At 28.0% G+C, this 19,758-nt stretch overlaps 1 protein-coding gene across 3 annotated transcripts in view; it reads right to left on the bottom strand.

Annotated features, from left to right (window-relative positions):
• LOC127175465 (gamma-aminobutyric acid receptor subunit pi) overlaps window positions 1-19,758 on the bottom strand; it is a 63,219-nt gene that overhangs the window by 14,607 nt on the left and 28,854 nt on the right. For all 3 annotated transcript variants that reach the window (XM_051126542.1, XM_051126541.1, XM_051126543.1), the window contains exons 3-5: window positions 8,046-8,158; window positions 1,988-2,055; window positions 301-518 (exon numbers count right to left, since the gene is read on the bottom strand). In XM_051126542.1, coding sequence (XP_050982499.1) covers window positions 301-518; window positions 1,988-2,055; window positions 8,046-8,158 — 399 coding nt within the window. The remainder of the gene's footprint in view (window positions 1-300; window positions 519-1,987; window positions 2,056-8,045; window positions 8,159-19,758) is intronic.

Here is a 19,758-nt window from a genome sequence, read left to right on the forward strand (position 1 = left end):
TAACCAATTATAAATATTATTATATACATTTAATTATTTATGATTTATTTATTGTTATATTTTTATTTTATTTGTACTTATTCCTAATAACTATTTATTTTTACATAATTTATTTTTATTTATTATTAAAAATACAAATATATGAATAATAACAGTAATAATGTTTAAAATGATAATTATTATAATTAAATAAAAATATAAAGATTACCAACTGACTTCAGACTTGTTAAAATATCAGTACAGCTCAAGCAGATTCACAGCTATATATATATCTGTGCTGTAGACCAGATAAAGCCTCACCGGAGCGCATAGAGAACCGTCCCGTTGGGAAAGATCCGGATCAGTCGGTTCTCCACTGTGATGTCGTGGAGGAAGGATTTCTTGGAGTCCACTATAAATGTGTCTGGGACCCACAGCAGCTCCACCAGTCGCCCGTCCAGACTTAAACTCTTATTACCTTCAAACACCAGACGCTCGTCCGTCCAGCGCTGCCGGAGGAAGATTGTGGCCGTGTAGTCCTGACGATTCAACAACACAGCTCAATGAAGCTCTTTTTATACAACAGCAGAACATCCTTAATGTTTTAGAAAGCAATACACAAATGCATTTTCACATTTTATGAACAGCACAACATAAACTATGTCGAAATGAGCCATAAGTTTAATACTTGAAGTTAAGAATATGAACAAACTACTTAACTTAAACTACAAGCAATAATAATAATAATAATAATAATAATAATAATAATAACTATAATAATAATAATAATAATAATAATAATAATAATAATAATATATTTTTTAATTATATTATTTTTAATTATTATTTTTATTATTGTTTTAAATTATTATTGTCATTATTAATCATGTAAAAATGGTTTATAATAATTATTAAAAAAACAAACAAAAATATTTGACAATATTAATTTTTAATTACTTAAAAATACTAATTTATTATATATTAATATTATTATATATTTTGAATTACTATTGTTACAATTATTATTTTTACTATTATTATTAATTATACTAATTATTATTAAAAACAAACATTTTTGAATATATTTTTTAATTATTTATTATTGGTGTTATTTAAAATTATTTTAATTTATAATCATGTATAAAACTTTTAAAAATGTTTTACTTTTTTTTTTTTAATCAACAAATAAAAACACTACTACTACTAATATTATTATATATTAATATATTGAATTAGTAGTAGTAGTAGTAGTAGCAGCAGTAGTAGTAATGATAATTATTATAACAAATAAGCATTTTTGAATAATAATAAAACTTCTACAAATATTTTATTTAAAAAGAACAAATAAAAACGTTTTTATTTAAAATATTTGTTTTTAATTATTTATATTTATAAATATTACTACTACTACTACTACTAAATATTTTAATATTATTATATGTTGAATTATCATTTATAATGAAAAATAAGCATTTTAAATATTGTTTTAATTACTTTATTATTATTATTATTATTTTGTTTCAAAGTTGTTCAGTTATTATTAGCATTAATAATCATGTAAAATCAAATTTTAAAAATATTTATTTTTTATTAAAATTAGTTGTTTATTATTTAAAATGATACTATTATTAATAATAATAATAATAATAATAATAATAATAACGCTTTTTAAACATTATTTTTTAATTATTTATTTTTTGAAAATACTAATACCACTACTACTAATGTTTATTTTTAAAATAATATTATGTATATAATATATTATTATTTTTAGAATTATTATGATTATTAACAATAATAATAACAGCAATTATTATTATTATTATTATTATTATTATTATTAAGTTTACTTGAAATTACTCAAGGTTAAGGTTAACAAAGCCTTAAACCTTAAATATGACTAATACATACATACATGCCTAACTAACAAGCACACAAGAAAAAAAAAAAATGCATAAAACTATAAAATTATTTCATTTTAATTCCAGGTGTGGTGTGTGTTTCTCACCATGTTGATCTCTGAAATGGTATCAATGCTGGCGATGTCTAAACTCATGCCCACCGTGACGGGACCATCTGAAGAACAGAGAAGGCGTGTAAATGTCACGTACATCCGCAGCTCTGCAATACATCATAATTCAGAGAAACCCTGGAGTGAAACTCTGCTCATTAGCGCTGACGGTGTGGGAAGCATGTGTTTTATTTCTTCAAGCATCTTTAAAACAGTGAGTCAGAATGATGTAGATGATTGGGGTGAACATGCGGTGAACGGAGACAAATGAAAGAAAAATAGCAGCGACTTCAGAACAGCAGGTTCTCATCATAGTTTTTCTGACACGTACGGCTCTTTATACGCCTATTTTTACACTTGGTTTGACGGTTTGAGCTGCTGTCCACACGCGTCTCTCTTCACATTATTCTGTCACCACGACTCTCACAGCTGATTTTCAGCTGTTTACCGCTGAAACTATGACTCGAGAGAAGACGCCGGATTCATTGTGTTACTGAAGTATTTGTCCCTTTGCATTCGCCAGCAAAACCTCACACGCTCAGATGTGAGCGGGAAGGCAATTTACTCTGAGACGAGCAGCTGTGAGAAATGCATTATGCTGTAAGTGCGACGGGGAGCACGCAAACATGTAAATGATTCGACTGAAGGAGTTTTGCCTCATTAAATAGCTTTACTTTTACATTCATGCATTGGGAGACACTTTTATCTGAAGTGACTCGCACTGCATTAAAGGTTTAAATTTGATTATTTCATGCATTCTTTAAAAATCTAAGAACATCTGACAGATTGAAGATCATTTAAATTAACATTCAACTAGTTAACAATTATAATGAAAGTAATATTCTCTTTATTCACCACTTGAAAGTTGAAAAGAAAGTTCCATGTGCAGCACACATTAAGTGTTCAACATGATGTAAATGTAAAACAAATTCACTTGTTAAAGGAGAAGTCCACTTCCAGAACAACAATTCACAAATAATGTACTCACCCCCTTGTCATCCAAGATGTTCATGTCTTTCTGTCTTCAGTCGTAAAAAATTATGCTTTTTGAGGAAAACATTTCAAGATTTTTCTCCATATAATGGACTTCATTGGTGCCCGATTTTGAACTTCCAAAATGTAGTTTAAATGCAGATTCAAAGGCTCTAAATGATCCCAGCCGAGGAAGAAGGGTCTTATCTAGTGAAACGATCGTTCATTTTTCGGCGAAAAATAAAAAATTTGTATACTTTTTAAGCACAAAAGCTCGTGTAGCAAAGGCTCTCGGGTCGTTCTTGAACAATTCGTTCATTTTGAACAAATCACTAATGTGACTCGTGAAGAACGAGTCGTCTCGGGGAGTGATTCGTTCAGTCACGCACGCGCAACATCCTATTAGGTTCTGAACTGGAATTAATTCACCCGTTTCGAGTCTTCGGGTTTTTCGAGTCTTTCATTCATCATATGGGGCTGTCACGTGATGCTGATTTTGCTAAAATGAATGAAATGACTCGAAAAAAGATTCGTTCATTTTGCTGAACGAGACTCAAAGGTCTGAGTCGGTAAAATGATCCGAACTTCCCATCACTACTACGAATCACGTCTAAGTTCATCGTCTGTGTACTCCGGCTCAAAAAGGTAGAGTATGGTGAAAAACGCCATCTTATTTTCTCCTACAACTTCAGAATCGTCCGACATCGTTCTACCTTTTTGTTTATAAACAGCGTTTGACTTACTTGCATGTTTTTAGTCTTTGCGCGTTTGCTTTGCTTTGCTTTTCAGCATGACCTTTCGACATGATTCAGTAGTACATAGCATCTAGAACACGCATCCCAGAGCCTGTGCTACACCAGCTTTTGTGCTTAAAAAGTATACAATATTTTTTTTTTTCGAATAAAATGACCAACTGTTTCGCTAGATAAGATCCTTCTTCCTCGGCTGGGATCATTTAGAGCCGTTGAATCTGCATTTAAACTACATTTTGGAAGTTCAAAATCGGGGCACCAATGAAGTTCATTATATGAAGAAAAAAAACCTGAAAAGACAGTTTTGAACATCTTGGATGACAAAAAATTATTTGTGAATAATTTCCATAACTTTGCATAAAAAAAAAAAAAAAAAAAGTCTTAAACACATCCCTACTAAAAAAGTAATAGATTTAAAATGCATTTATTTTATACTAAGTATAGTTTACTGATATATCGGTTGAGATTTACTATAAAAAGTTGTAATTAAACTTTATTTGGAGTACTACTTGTGCACAATGCACATTTCTTAATATTAAGCCTAAAATATGTTAATATGCAAATGTATTTGTAGCAGGGTTGCCAGGTTTTCACAACAAAACCCATCCCATTGCTACTCGAAACTAGCCCAAAACTAGCCCAATTTTGTTTCGAGGGGGTCCCTGTTAAAAATCGCATTCTGGAGGATAAAATACACGTTTTTTTGGCAGGGTTCCCCCCCTGGTAAATTCACATTTCATTGGCTAAAATATGCCGGTATTGGGGTCACTTTAACCCACGGACATCAAAAACAACCCACAGCAACAGTGTTAAAGTAGCCCAAATCCGCTGGAACACCGCGGACTGGGCAACACTGATTTCATTAGTCATTTAGTCATTTAAGTAAATGTCTAAACAGAAGTCATCCTGTGCAGTGAAACTAAAATAATTTAATTAAAAATGATAAAAAAGCACAACGTTTTGTTATAAGACGGGTGCTGTGTATGACGTCACTAAGAAGAGACGCACAACGAGAGAGAGAGAGAGAGAGAGCACACGCTTCGCAGATTGCGAGTGTCACAAACAGGGTTAAAAGTGTGATGATTAATGATATCGAAGTGGATGATGGCAGATTATGAGCCCCTGTAGAATCCAACGTGGTTAATAATTCATTACTGAAATTTCCCGGATTTGGTCAGGTTTTTTGTGAGTCTGGAATAAGCTGTGATCTTGAGATGGCGAGCCACCCAGCTAGAGGACCCTAAGAAGAGGAAACTCTGCTATTCATCACGTGATCTGTGCCTTAATTGCCGTTACCAGCGGAACTCATCCTTGTGGTATTTCTCATCAATTACCTCAACACTGAGCACTGAACAGAGTCGTTTGCTGCCTTATTGAACATTGCACTACTACTGCACCAAGAGACTTTTACATTCTTTGGATTCACTAATTGGATTTGAAGGAACTTTTCTTACACACGTACATGCACACTTGCTTCATGTACTGTAATCTGTTCACCTACATTGAATTACTGTTGAGTTTTCTGTATTATTTCAGTTAAAGTGTTATTTGTTGAAAACGACCTGACTGTTACAACCATTTCATGTTGTGGGTTATTGGTTCCAATTTAACCAAACAGGAAGAAACATTTTAAACCCACAGAGAAAATAAAAAAATCTAGCAGAAGTAAAATACATCAGCATTAAGCTAAAATTGAATTTAAATAATTAAGGAAGGTTAATACATATATCAATTTAAATATTACAGTGAACAGATATAATATAAATAGATACAGCTACAAAAATAAATAAATAAATAAATAAGTAAGTACAGGCTACATTTCTGCTTGTTGTTCCCATTTACTTTGCTTTTATTTCATTTTATGATTTCATTCATTCCAATTTCTCTGAAAAGTAAACCCAAACATATTGGTAAAAGTCTGTCTGGTCCTTGTGTTAATGTGTTTTGCCTCATTTCTGCCCTCTGTACCGAACCTGGTGATTTGGCCTGTTACTGTGTATTGTCATTCATATTGATACACAGAGGAACTGAAGTATCTGTTCCACACTTTAAGCTCTACTGGTTACATTAGCATAAAAATGTATTTTAAATATATTTTAATATAAAATGTTCAGAAATAATATAAAATAAGAAAACGCTAAATATTTGTAGACATTTTGTTTTAGAGGTCGACTCAAAGTCAGTTCCAACTCCAAAAGACTGACAGAATATCAGCAGTTATTGTAGTTATTATTGCAAGTAACAATCCACAACTCATCAATAATTTACAGCAGGAGCAACAGGACGAGACACACCGACAGACAGACAGACAGCAACAGGTTTACTGCGTTTCTCTGACCTCGTTAGGGGTGCGATATATATCATCTGTGATAATACCGTAATTGTTGTTTTAACGATGCTCAATTAGACATTATCGAGTATTTTGCAAAAACCATTCAGAACACCTACAGAGTGCAGTGCACGCATTACGAGAAGTCGAGATTAGTGCGCGGATGCATTAACAGTGTGTTCTTTCACTGCATGATTCGGTCTATTAAAATACACTTAGAATGATCAACAATTCACAAAGACATGGGGACAGAAAATGTCAATATCACAAGAAGAGTGCCGTTTTCCTCTCTAAAAATGACCATGATTACAAATGTGAGATTGATTTTTTACAACAGTTCAATAGACAAGAATTAAGAGACTTATGTTTTAGACACCATGTTGCCTGTTTTTGCTCTACTTCACCAACAAAAAGCACTGACACATGACAACTGACTACTGAAAAACTCAAAAACGACAAATTATGTACCAAAAAACAGTATTGTTGTTAGTTTCATAACTAGTTTAATTCAGAGAATGTATGTTTCAAGTTTATTTAATGTAAACAATTCTAGGACCAGGGCTTCACAATTTTGGGAAAAATCTAACTGATAAATGAATAAAAAATAAAAATGAATAATAATAAATAATGATAAATGATAAATAATGATAAATAATGATAAAAAATGTATTATTATTATTATTACTTTTAATGCCATATTAATACAACAACAATAATAATTAATAATAATAATAATAATAATAATAATAATAATAATAATAATAACAACAACAACATATTTTAGAATAATATTATATTATAATATATTTTATTAATATATTTCTTTTTTGTTTATTATTATTATTATTATTATTATTATTATTATTAGTAGTAGTAGTAGTAGTATTTTATGCCATATTAAAATAATAATAATAATAACAGATTATTATTATCAGTAGTAGTAGTATTTTATGCCATATTAATATAATAATAATAATAATAATAATAATAATAACATATTTTAGAATAATATTATATTATAATATATTTTATTAATATATTTCTTTTTTGTTTATTATTACTATTATTATTATTAGTAGTAGTAGTAGTAGTAGTAGTATTTTGACATATTAAAATAATAATAATAATAATAATAATAATAATAATAATAATAATTTATTATTATCAGTAGTAGAAGTAGTAGTATTTTATGCCATATTAATAATAATAATAATAATAATAATTTATTTTAGAACAATAATATATTATAATATACTTGATAATAATGTAAGCCCAAATGCAAGAATTTGACTCAAAAGATAATGCACACATTTAGAAAAAAAAATTAAAATGCCCATAAAAGGTAAAAATCAATTTAAACTTATTGGAAAATATTAATTTCTATCAGTGTGAACTGACCACCACACAGAATATGAGGAATATCAAAAAAATTAGAAGTCAGCTGTCCATGGTAAGTCCTTAAGATTTCAGCACAATAACACACTCTGCAAAATATCGTCTAATTAATGTTATCGATAAAATCCCAGAAAATATTGTTTTTTTTTTTTTTTTTTTCAATATCGCACAACCCTAGACCTTGTGTGCTGCTGCTTGATTTCTTAAAGGGGTCATGAACTGAGAAATCAAATTTTATTTCATCTTTCGACATGTAAGAAGTCACTGTAATATAAAAACATCCTGTGAGTTTCGGAACTCAGATCTTCCTCATTAGTCCAAAAACAGCTTTTGTTGAAACCAAGATCAGAAAACGACTCGTTTTAGATTTTATTTTATTTCTAACTATGTGGATGAACTCTGCAGTTCTTACAATTAGTGATTTCTGAGTGTCTTTCTCTCACTTTCTGATTGATGATACTGTGGCTTAATCACATTGAGATTCTCATTTGAATATGTCGCATAATGGAGCATCAGTCAATCTGTTTTAAATGAAAATGTGAGGGAGTAAAGCGCCGTTCAGCCCACATATACACACACAAGCATTAAACATCCATTACGTCCTTACTGTCAAAAAAAGGCCGGAGGTATTTGTTGTATCCCTTCATCAGCTTCTGGATGGTCGGAGGAAGAATCTCTCCCTCTTTCACCTCGGCGCTGAGCAGAGAGTTCTCCAGAAACCTGTGGGAGAAAAACGGAGGAATACGAATGAAGAGAAAGGTGGTTTCGCTTCCTCTGCACTCTCATTATTTCAGGGCAGATCGCAAATCAACCGTTCGGTTTTGCTGTAAAATCAGCGGCCCACATTGATAAGAGTGTTCAGATCCCACAACAACTTTAAATGAAGATAGAGAGAAAAATAGAGAGAGAGAGAGAGAGAGAGGGCAAAAATAAGCTCATTTTCATAATTGGATTACTTTGATCCGTCAGTGTGGAGGACTCCAGAACGTACCATCAGCAGTCGGATTTCATCACGTTTCGCTTTTACACACAACAGCAAAAATACGCCTGCACCTTCAGCAGAAACTAAAGCGCATTTATGATGCCGTTAAAGACTTGTGCATGTGCGAGACATGTACAGTAAATACAGTAAAGCACCGACACATGCTAAAAACTGACTGCTGGAAAACTGACAGTAAAAACTGCAAATTATGTACAGAAAACTGCATTGTCGGTCGTTAGTTTCATAACTAGGTTGTTTTCATGTATGTTTATAAGTTTATTTAAATGTAAACATTTCTACGACCAGGGCTGCACAATTTTGGGAAAAAAATCTAATTGTGATTTTTTTTTTCTTTGTAGGACTGCACAATTTAGCCAAAATTGTGTTACTATTATTATTATTATTATTATTATTATTATTATTATTATTATTAATGCCATATTAATACAGCAACAACAATTTATTTTAGCATAATAATATATTATAATAAATTATATAAATATATTTCGTATTTTGTTTATCATTATTATTAGTAGTAGTATTTTATGCCATACTAATATAATAATAATAATAATAATTTATTTTAGAATAATAATATATTATAATATATTTTATTAATATATTTCTTATTTTGTTTATTATTATTATTATTATTATTATTATTATTATTATTATTTTATACGATATTAATAAAATAACAATAATAATAATAATAATAATGAAAGTAATAATAATAATAATAATTTATTTTAGAATAATATTATAATATATTATATTAATATATTTCTAATTTTATTAATTATTATTATTATTAATGATATTATTATTAATAAAAAAACTATACAAAATATTATTAGTATTTTAATATATCACTGTAAAATAAATAAAAACATTATCTGGACAAAATTGTGTGATTACATATTAATATAGCTATAAAATAACAACAACAACAACAACAATAATAATAATAATAATAATAATTATTATAATAATAATAAACAAAATAAGAAATATCACTACTATTTAAATATTTTCTTGTAAAATTAAAAATATATATTTAGAAATTTGGCTGAAATTTATGATTTATATTAATATGGCTTTATTATTATTATTATTAAAAACAAAATATCAAATATTATTAGTATTTAAATTTTTTACTGTAAAAAATGCAACTGCAATTACATATTAATATGCCTATAAAATAATAATAATACTAATGATATCAACAACAACAACAACAACAACAAGAAAACAAAAAAGAAATACTGTTATCTCACTGTAAAACAAAACAACAGAGTATTTAAGAAAATATGACCATCATCATCATCATGATCATTTTATTTGACATGGCAACTATTAAAAAAAAAAAAATACTTATGGCTGTCTTCACTTCTTCATTTTTAAATGTTAAACCATCAAAATTAGACCTTAATTCTTACATTTTGAAGTTAAGCGCTTCTCATTACAAGTTTGGGACGATGGTTGGAGATCACATGTAAATAAACACGTAGCAGTGCCGCGCTTTACTGGGAAGCAGTAAATATTTATTTCATGAACTCACATCCTCTGTGATTTGATAAAATACTCTCAAGATATAAAGATACAGCTTAATGTCTTTAAGTTGCTCTTATCAAAACAATCAAGAGATCGTGTGGACGGCCTGAGGAATAAAGGAAAAACAATGCAGAAGATGTAAATGTTTCAAAGCGTATGAGGAAAAAACAGGCCACTGGCTGAACTCAAACATTTATATTTGTTCCAAGATCAAATCATCTCCACATTACAACTCACACTACAGCAGCTTACTGTACTCGTGTGTCACTATATTTAATTCTTCTAAAGACTAATTTCAGGACAAACATCTGAGAAAGTTACATAAATGACAACTCCATCGAGCTATGAAACAGAATTTGCCGTCATGCAGAAAAATATTGGCTGAAAATAAAGTAGGACAGCGTACAAACAGCCAAGAGACACGATCCAAACCGCTCTCATTACAAAACCAACCCTCGTTTGCTCTAGAATGTTCCTCCGCCTCGTTATTCAGGTGATGCCATCCATCCACAGCAGCGCTCACATGCACCTGTCTGTGTGTGTGTGTGTGTGTGTGTGTGTGTGTTTTCCTCACACGCAGGAGTGTTTGTGTCTGTGTTTCTCTGCCAGGCCTGTAGGTCGTGTGTGGGATCAGAAGAACGTCTCCAGATCCGTTTCTGACAGCGATTCGCTTTTATTTCACACAGTCGAGACTAGAAAACCCAACATGACCTTCAGCTTCCCCATATCACAGCGAATCTCACAAAAACATCCAGGACACGGCACATTACACCCCGAATGTCAAAGTAACATCAATACTGCTAATAAATAATAATATTAATATTTATTAAAAAATAAATCAGAAAATGAAGCCTTTTTGGCATCAAAAGATTTTTTATTATTGATTTATTTGATTGTTTATTTGTATTGTTAATTTCTTCATAATTAGGATTTTTTACACTTTAGACATCAATGATGATTCTCATTAGAATCTTATTACTTTAATAGCCTTTTAAATTTAAATAGGTTTTACTTTTACTGTTCATTTTTCATAATTAGGAAAAAAAACTATTCAGTTTTTATATTGTTGTTAATCGAACAGGTCTTTTTCTTATACGCTGTGATTCTACTGTGATATAAAAATACTTACTTTAAATATTACTATATACATTTTTTTTTTTCATTACAATAATGAGCATGATTTTTTTTGCATTGCATTGCATTGCACTGTGATAATAAAAATTGCGAGAAAATATACTTTTCAGCAAAAGAAAGGCATGCAGAAAATACTAACAGTCCTAAAATAGTCATTTAATTCAAAATAAGAAATAAACAGGAAAAAAAAAAACATATTATATTGTTGGTACTTGAATAGGTATTTTCTTATATGCTATGATTCTACCATGATATAAAAATGCTTAATAATTTAAATATTACTATATACATTTTTTTTTTTTCACTACAATAATGAGCATGATTTTTTTTTTTTTTTTTTTTTTTTGCATTGAATTGCATTGCAATAATAAAATAGTGGGACAATATACTTTTCAGCAAAATAAAGACATAAAGACAAAGTCCTGAAATAGTAATTTACTTCAAAATAAAAGCATAAATTAGTGCTTTTGATTTTTGGTTAAAATATGAGCCAGATTTTGACAGGTTGTTTGAGATGCAACATGAAAACAAACACATGCTTAAATTCAAATGCCAAAATTAGAAAAAGAAAAAAGAAAAAGAAATTATAAAAAAAAAATTAAGTGTATTTTAGCATTAAAAAGTTTTTTTTCTTTTTTGCATTACTTTATAATTAGAAAAAAAAAAATATATATATATATATATATATATATATATATTTACTTACTATATTCTTACTCAAATAGGTATTTTCTATGCTGTGATTCTACCATGATATAAAAATACTTAATTTAAATATAACTATATTTTTTCTCACTACAATAATGAGCATGATTTTTGCATTGCATTGCAATAATAAAAAAATATACTTTTCAGCAAAAGAAAGACCTGCAGAAAATACTAACAGTTGTAGTCATTTACTTAAAAATAAAAACATACATTAGTGCTTTTGATTTTTGGTTAAAATATGAGCCAGATTTTTGAGATGCAACATGAAACTAAACACACATGCTTAAATTCAAATGGCAAGAATATAAATAAAATGAATAAGAAATTATAAAAAATGTAAGTGTATTTAACATAAAAAGTTTTTTTTTTTATGTTACTTCATAATTAGAAAAAAAAACTATTTAGTTATTAGATTCTTACTCAGATATGTTTTCTTATATGCTGTGACTCTACCATGATATTAAAATACTTCAAATACTATATAATTTTTTTCTCATTACAATAATGAGCATGATTTATTATTATTATTTTTACTATTATTATTATTATTGCATTGCATTGCATTGCAATAACACAAACTGTGAGAAAATATACTTTTCAGCAAAAGAAAGACATGCAGAAAATACTAACAGTCCTAAAATAGTCATTTACTTCAAAAAAAAAAAAAAAAAAATTATATATATATATATATATATATATATATATATATACACACACACACACACACACACACACACACACACACACATTTTTTTGGCTGGTTGGTAAAATGAATATGAAATTCTATAAAAAATGAAGTGCACTTTGGATTTGTTATTCTAATAATTAGGAGGGAGGGATCAGCTTAATCTTCAGTAAAAGAAAGCCACAATGCAGAAAAATCCTAATGGTCCTAAAAATAGTCTATTTTCCTCAAGATAAAAACGTATTTGTCAGTGTGTTTGATTTAGTTTTTTGATTTATTTATTTTTTTATTATTTTTTTCATGAGCAGACATTTTGACAGGTTTTTTGAGATGTGCACATTAAAATAAACACAGAAGCCAAAACAGCAGCTTCTAATAGACAATCTGACAGCTCTTGTCGTTTCTTAATGATTAAATTTAGAAAAGAGGGGGATGCAAAAGAAACAACAGATAACTTCAGACATGAAAGAGGCATTTCAGATTGGACTGAAGTTATGCAGGAGTGAAACCCAGTTTATGATGAGATTCTGTGACTGACAGCCGCTCATCGGACCGTTTGACTGTTTAATCGCGTCGCTCAGATCAATGCAATACCTTCACTACGACTGTTAATGCCATCACACAATTCAGGTCAAACAGGGTCACTTTCAGATGTAACTGATGACGGATTCATCTGCAAATAGGATTCATTCCTCCAGAAACCACTGGAATGATTTGGCACACGAATGGAAGAAGATGCATGAATTTGTATTTGCATAGAAATAAACCTGACAAAAACAGAGCAGCGCACAAAACAGATCCCTTTGCGATCACTTCTGAACACTTATATGACTTCAGGAAATGTGTTTAATGGAAAAACACACTGATTCTCCTCATCCGACCTGAATGTGCAGCATGTCTCCAGCACAGAAATGTAAAACAGAGCATCGTTCTCCTCACGTCATTAGTCTCTTTCATCACTTCTGGCTTCCGGTCGTCGTCTAACAGGGTGATGTTTGATGTTGGAGGTGCTGAGGAGGTCATGAACATCAGCGCTGACACTTTAAAACACCTGCGACATGTCATTTCTATTGCAGAAACTGCAAAAACACTGGATTACTTATGCGTTTGCACTAGGTGGAATTCGCTTGCCAATAAATGGACTCATTTTTGATTTTGAACAAGTGTGCCTTTTTTTCAGGACTGTTTAACTTTTATGAATCATGTTTTTTTTTCATTTTTAATGCCAAAACCTTTGAATTTTGTACCAGTAAAAAAACTCATTCTGCTCCGTGTTCTGTGTGTCAGCGGTGGGACGGGATCTGATGAAAACATCTAATTAAGAGCTGGAGATTCACACGCACATGCAGTTAATGCTTCACAGATGCTGATTAACAGAGAATTACATTTCATATTCATCCCTGTTGACCTTGGATGTTTTACATTCATCTATACATCCATCCATCACTCTTTAGCTTTGCAATTCAAGTTTCCTTACCACTTTAAATAACATCTGAGAGTCACTTCATCAGCATTTCTCCATTACATTTGATGATCATCAGATGCACAAAGAAACTCAAAGGTCTTTACTACAAACCCAAAATAAGTTTGTTTTAACCTAAAGATATTGTAACACAAAAGTGTTATTATTGTACAGTAAAATTAATACCTATCAAAGTAGCAGTAGTAGTAGCAGTAATAACAATAATAATAATAATAATAATAATAAATAATAATTTTATATACAGATGCATCTCAAAAAATTAGAATATCATGAAAAAGTTCATTTTTTACACACTTTTTTTTTCTATTGTAAACCTTTGCTTGCCCCCCCAAAAAAAAGGATTTTTTTGTTTTATTTGACTAACACCTTTTTTGATAATAATTTGCATTAAAATCATAAAACTCTAAATAAATTTCTGAAAAACACATTTCATAGCGCCTTTACTATTAAACTGTAATAAATTAATAATTTGTTATAGTTTTATAAATTCAGTTGATTACACATCCTGATTATTAAAAATTAAATTAATTCATTAAAACGGAAAACAGAATTTTGGAAAAAAAAAAAAAAAATTGGGAAAAAAAATTGGGAAAAAATAATACATCTTACAGGACACTATTATTGTTACATTTTTAATAAATTATTACATTTTAAAAGTTTTATTAATTAATTTGATTAGACATTTTGTTATTAAAAATGAAATTAAACTATTAAAACAGAATCCAGAAATAAAATGGGAAACAGAATTGGGGAAATGCATTCTTTTGATGAACATCTCTTATATACACTACCGTTCAAAAGTTTGGGGTCAGTAAGACTTGTAATAGTCTTTAAAGAAGTCTCTTATGCTCATCAAGGCTGCATTTATTTGATTAAAAATATAGAAAAAAAACAGTAATATTGCAAAATGTTTTTACAATATAAAATAATGTTTTTTATTTTAAAATACTTTAAAATAGAATTTATTCCTGTGATGAAAAGCTGAATTTTTATCAGCTGTTACTCCAGTCTTAAGTGTCACATGATCCTTCAGAAATCATTCTAATATGCGGATTTATTATTAGAATGATCAATGTTGGATAATATCAACAGTTGTGCTGCCAAATATTTTTTTTGGAACCTGTGATTTTTTTTTTCTCAGGATTCTTTTATGAATAACAAGTTTAAAAAGTACAGTGTTTATTCAAAATATAAATATTTTATAACAATGTAAATTATTTATTATTAACTTTTAATAAACTTTTAATTATTAATTTAATACATCCTTGGTGAATAAAAGTATTGATTTCTTAAAAAAAAAAAAAAAAAAAAAAAAGAAAAAAAGAAACAATAAAAATGTACTGACCCCAAACTTTTGAATGGTAGTGTATATATAAAATCACTTTTATTAAATCATAAAACAGAATCCATTTTATAGGGCACTATTATTGTTAGATTTTTAATAAATTATTATATTTTAAAAGTTTTATAAATTAATTTGATTAGACAGCCTTTTTGATTATTTAAATTTAAATTCAACCATTAAAACCGAACATTTTAATTGGAAAACAAAATTTGGGAAAAATAAAACCGATTTCAAAAGACCCTAGGCACTTCTGATATAATCATAAAAGCATTCATTTAATGAACATATTTAAAAAAGAACAATAATAATTTGTATTAAATCATAAAACACAGAATCCAGACGAATTAAAACAGAAACTTAAAACATTATATAAAAATAATGTATATATATTATATAAAAAATAAAACATTTCATAGGGCCCTATTTTTGTTCAAATTTAAAATTTTAAATAAATTAATAAATTGTTTTATGAATTCAACTGATTAGAAATCTATTTTGGTCAGTAAAATTAAATGAAACCATTAAAACAAAATCCAGAAATATTCAAATGAACAACACAGTATTTATGAAAAATAAAACGAAATTTTTAATAAATTATTACATTTTAAAAGTTTTTTAAACTAATTTGATTAGACATCCTCTTTGGTTATTACATTTTAAATTCAACCATTAAAACAGAATCCAGAAAAAACAGAATTTGGGAAAAATAAAACAGATTTCATAAGGCCCATGACACTTGTGATATGATCCTAAAGGCATTAATTTAATTAACATCTTTTTTTTTTTTTTTTAATAATAATTTGTAGTAAATAATAAAACACAGAATCCAGACAAATTAAAACAGAAAATTATTCAAAAAAATAAATAGATAAATAAAAATAAAGATAAAGCACATTTCATAGGGCCCTATTTTTGTTCAAATTTAACATTTTAATAAATGAATAAATTTAATATAAATAATATAAAAATTGAATATAAATATAAATAATATATAAATTGAAAATAAATATAGGACACTAGAATTTTAATAAATTATTATATTTTACAAGTTTTATAAATTAATTTAATAAGACATTCTTTTCAATTATTAAAACTTAAATTCAACCATTAAAACCATTTAATTTTAAAATTTGGGAAATAATAAGGCCTTCTGATATGATCATAAATGCATTCATTTGATTAACACCTTTTTTGATAATATTTTTTATTAAAAACAGAATCCAGAAAAATTAAAACAGAAAATTTCTCAAAAATAAAATGCATTTCACAGGGCCCTATTATTGTTAAAATTATACATTTGAATAAATTAATACATTGTGAAAATTTTAGGAATTTAACTGATTAGAAATACATTTTGGTCAGTAAGATTCTATTAAACTGTTAAAACTGAATTGGGGGGGAAGAACAATTTCTGAAAAAAAAAAAAAAAAAATCATAAGATAAATCATTAAATAATAACGTTTTAATAAACTAATAAATTGGTCAAATTGTAAAAAAAAAAAATGTTTTAATTAAACCATTAAAAGTGAATCCAGAAAAATGACATGGAAAACAGAATTTGGAGAAAAAATAAAACATAATTCATTGATATGTTGTAAAAGTTTCATAAATTAATTTGATTAGACATCCTTTTTTTTTATTATTAATCCAATTAGATTTTTTTTTTTAAACTGCTGTTTAGTTTTGCAGTAATTCATGTTTCTTTTCCAGTTCAAATGACGTGCATCCTTCCCACAATATCTGTGAAAGCACATCTACCACAATATGAAGCGTACAGCAATCTCTCTACTGATTAATGCATTTCTATTTTCACCCAGCTCGACATTCAGAAATCAATTCACTGTGCTCTCGGCACTTTGAATGGCCTGGGAATCAGTGAACAAACAGACACAGATAAGAATACAGCAGTCAGACAGCTGGAGTGGATGGATTATGACACATATGTGGATTCTGATGCTCGCGGGACGCGGACGCCCTCGCGTTCGCCTGCGCTGTCGTTATTCTCCGATACCATTCACACGCTTCTTAAAGAGCCTTGCAGATTAGCGGAGATTACTGTCGCTCCTCTAGAGCGGCTAAAAATGCAGTAACTGTCACTGATAAGCATGTGAAGTGTTCAGCAATCTCATTTGTCTGTTGGTTTGGATATGATAAATGTCTCTTACTGTCATACATTTTTTATTAGAACATCTAGTTTTGTGAGAATCAGTATCATCAATGGCTTTTAGGGCTCTCCGATTGCAAAACATAGAAATTACAGATTTCTGTCATAAAAATGGAATTAACCACATAAAACACTGAATGCAACAGAAATTGGCAACATTAAAAAGGATACTATTAATTCAATCATGATATGGACTGGCGTCTATGAATATTAGACAAAATAAGAGCGTTTAATTTCATTTGAAAAACTGTTATCACATACATACAGAAACTCAAAGATCTTCACTACAGCCTACCAAAATGAAGGTTTGCTTTATCATGTAGAAATAATGATGTATAAATAACAAAAATAAGTTTATTAAAACATTATTTGTGAAGGAATATCACATCATTTTTCTTCCATGTCTTCATTTGTTTGCTAAAAAAGGAAGGAATTGTTTAAATTTAATTTGATTAAATTTTAAAAGATTAAATTGTTAACGTGTCATCTGTTCATGTGTGTCATGTGCACCATGTTTGATAATAAATGTGTATTAAATCATAAAACACACAATCTATAAACAAAATATAAAAAAAATAAAATAAAAATAAAAATCAGAGGACTGTTATTTTTTCAAATAGCAATAAATGGCTATGAATTAAATTAATTATTCATCTTTTAGATTTTTACAATTTTATTAAACTATTAAAAACAGAATCTAGAAATATTAAAATAGAAAACATGCATGGAATTTGGGAAAAACAGAATTGCTGAAAAAATAAAACATTTTATATGGGGCGCAATTATTTGTAAAATTGCAATAAAACATTAAATTGTTAGAGTTTTATGGATTCAACGGATTAGACATCCATTTGATTATTAACATTTAATTAAACCATAAAAACCGGAAAAATTAAAACAGAAACATGGAATTTGGAAAAAAAAAACTAAGAATATCTAAAAAAAAAAAAAAAAAAAAAAAAAATCATAGGACACTATAAAAATAAAATAAAATAAAATAAAATAAAATAAAATGTTGCATGCCAGTATTGTTACAATTTCAATAACATATTAAATGGTGAAATGGTTATCAATTAAATTGATTAGACATATTTTGTGGATTTTTTAAATTTAATGAAACCATTACAAACAGAAAGAAAGAAAGAAAGAATAAAAGAAAGAAAAAGAATGAATTCAACTGATTAGGCATCCTTTTTGATTATTAAAATTTAATTCAACCACTTAAAACTTCTAGAAAAATTTAAATGGAAAAACATGGAATTTTATGAAATATTAAACCATTAAAAACAGATTCTAGAAATATTAAAATAGAAAACATTCATGGAGTTGGGGAAAAACAGAATTGCTGAAAAAATAAAAAAATTCATATGGGTCACAATTAAATAATTTAAATTATTATTATTAAATAATTAAAATTGCAATAAAACATTAAATTGTTAAATTTTTATTAATTCAACTGATTAGATATCCATTTGATTATTAACATTTAATTAAACCATAAAAACCGAATCTGGAAAAATTATTGAATTTGGAAAAAAACTAAGAATATCTGTAAAAAAAAAAAATTCATAGGGCTCTATTAAAATAAAATAAAATAAAATAAAATAAAATAAAATAAAATAAAATAAAATATTCCGCATAACAGTACTGTTACAATTTCAATAAAATATTAAATGGTTAAACGGTTATTGATTAAGTTGATTAGACATATTTTGTGGATTTTTTAAATTTAATGAAACCATTACAAACAGACTCTAGAAACACAGAAAGAAAGAATGAAAGAATGAAATAAAGAAAGAATTCAACTGATTAGGCATCCTTTTTGATTATTAAAATTTAGTTAAACTTAAGTTAAATTTAACTTAAAACTGAGTTTAGAAAAAATGGAAATAATGGAAATGGAATGGAAATAAATGGAAAAACAGAATTTTATGAAATACTAAACCATTAAAAATCAGAATCTAGAAATATTGAAGTAGAAATCATGCATGGAATTTGGGAAAAACAGAATTGCTGGAAAAATAAATCATTTCATATGGGGTGCTATTGTTTTTAAAATTGCAATAAAATATTAAATTGTTAAAGTTTTATGGATTCAACTGATCAGATATCCATTTGATTATTAACATTTAATTAAACTATAAAAACTGAATCTGGAAAAAACAAAGAATTTCTGAAAAAAAAAAAAAAGCATTACAATTTTATTAATTCAATTGATTAGACATCTTACTGATTTTTGCATTTAAATTAAACTGAATAAATAAA

Source organism: Labeo rohita, chromosome 13, assembly GCF_022985175.1.
Source record: "Labeo rohita strain BAU-BD-2019 chromosome 13, IGBB_LRoh.1.0, whole genome shotgun sequence".
Lineage (NCBI taxonomy): Eukaryota > Metazoa > Chordata > Actinopteri > Cypriniformes > Cyprinidae > Labeo > Labeo rohita.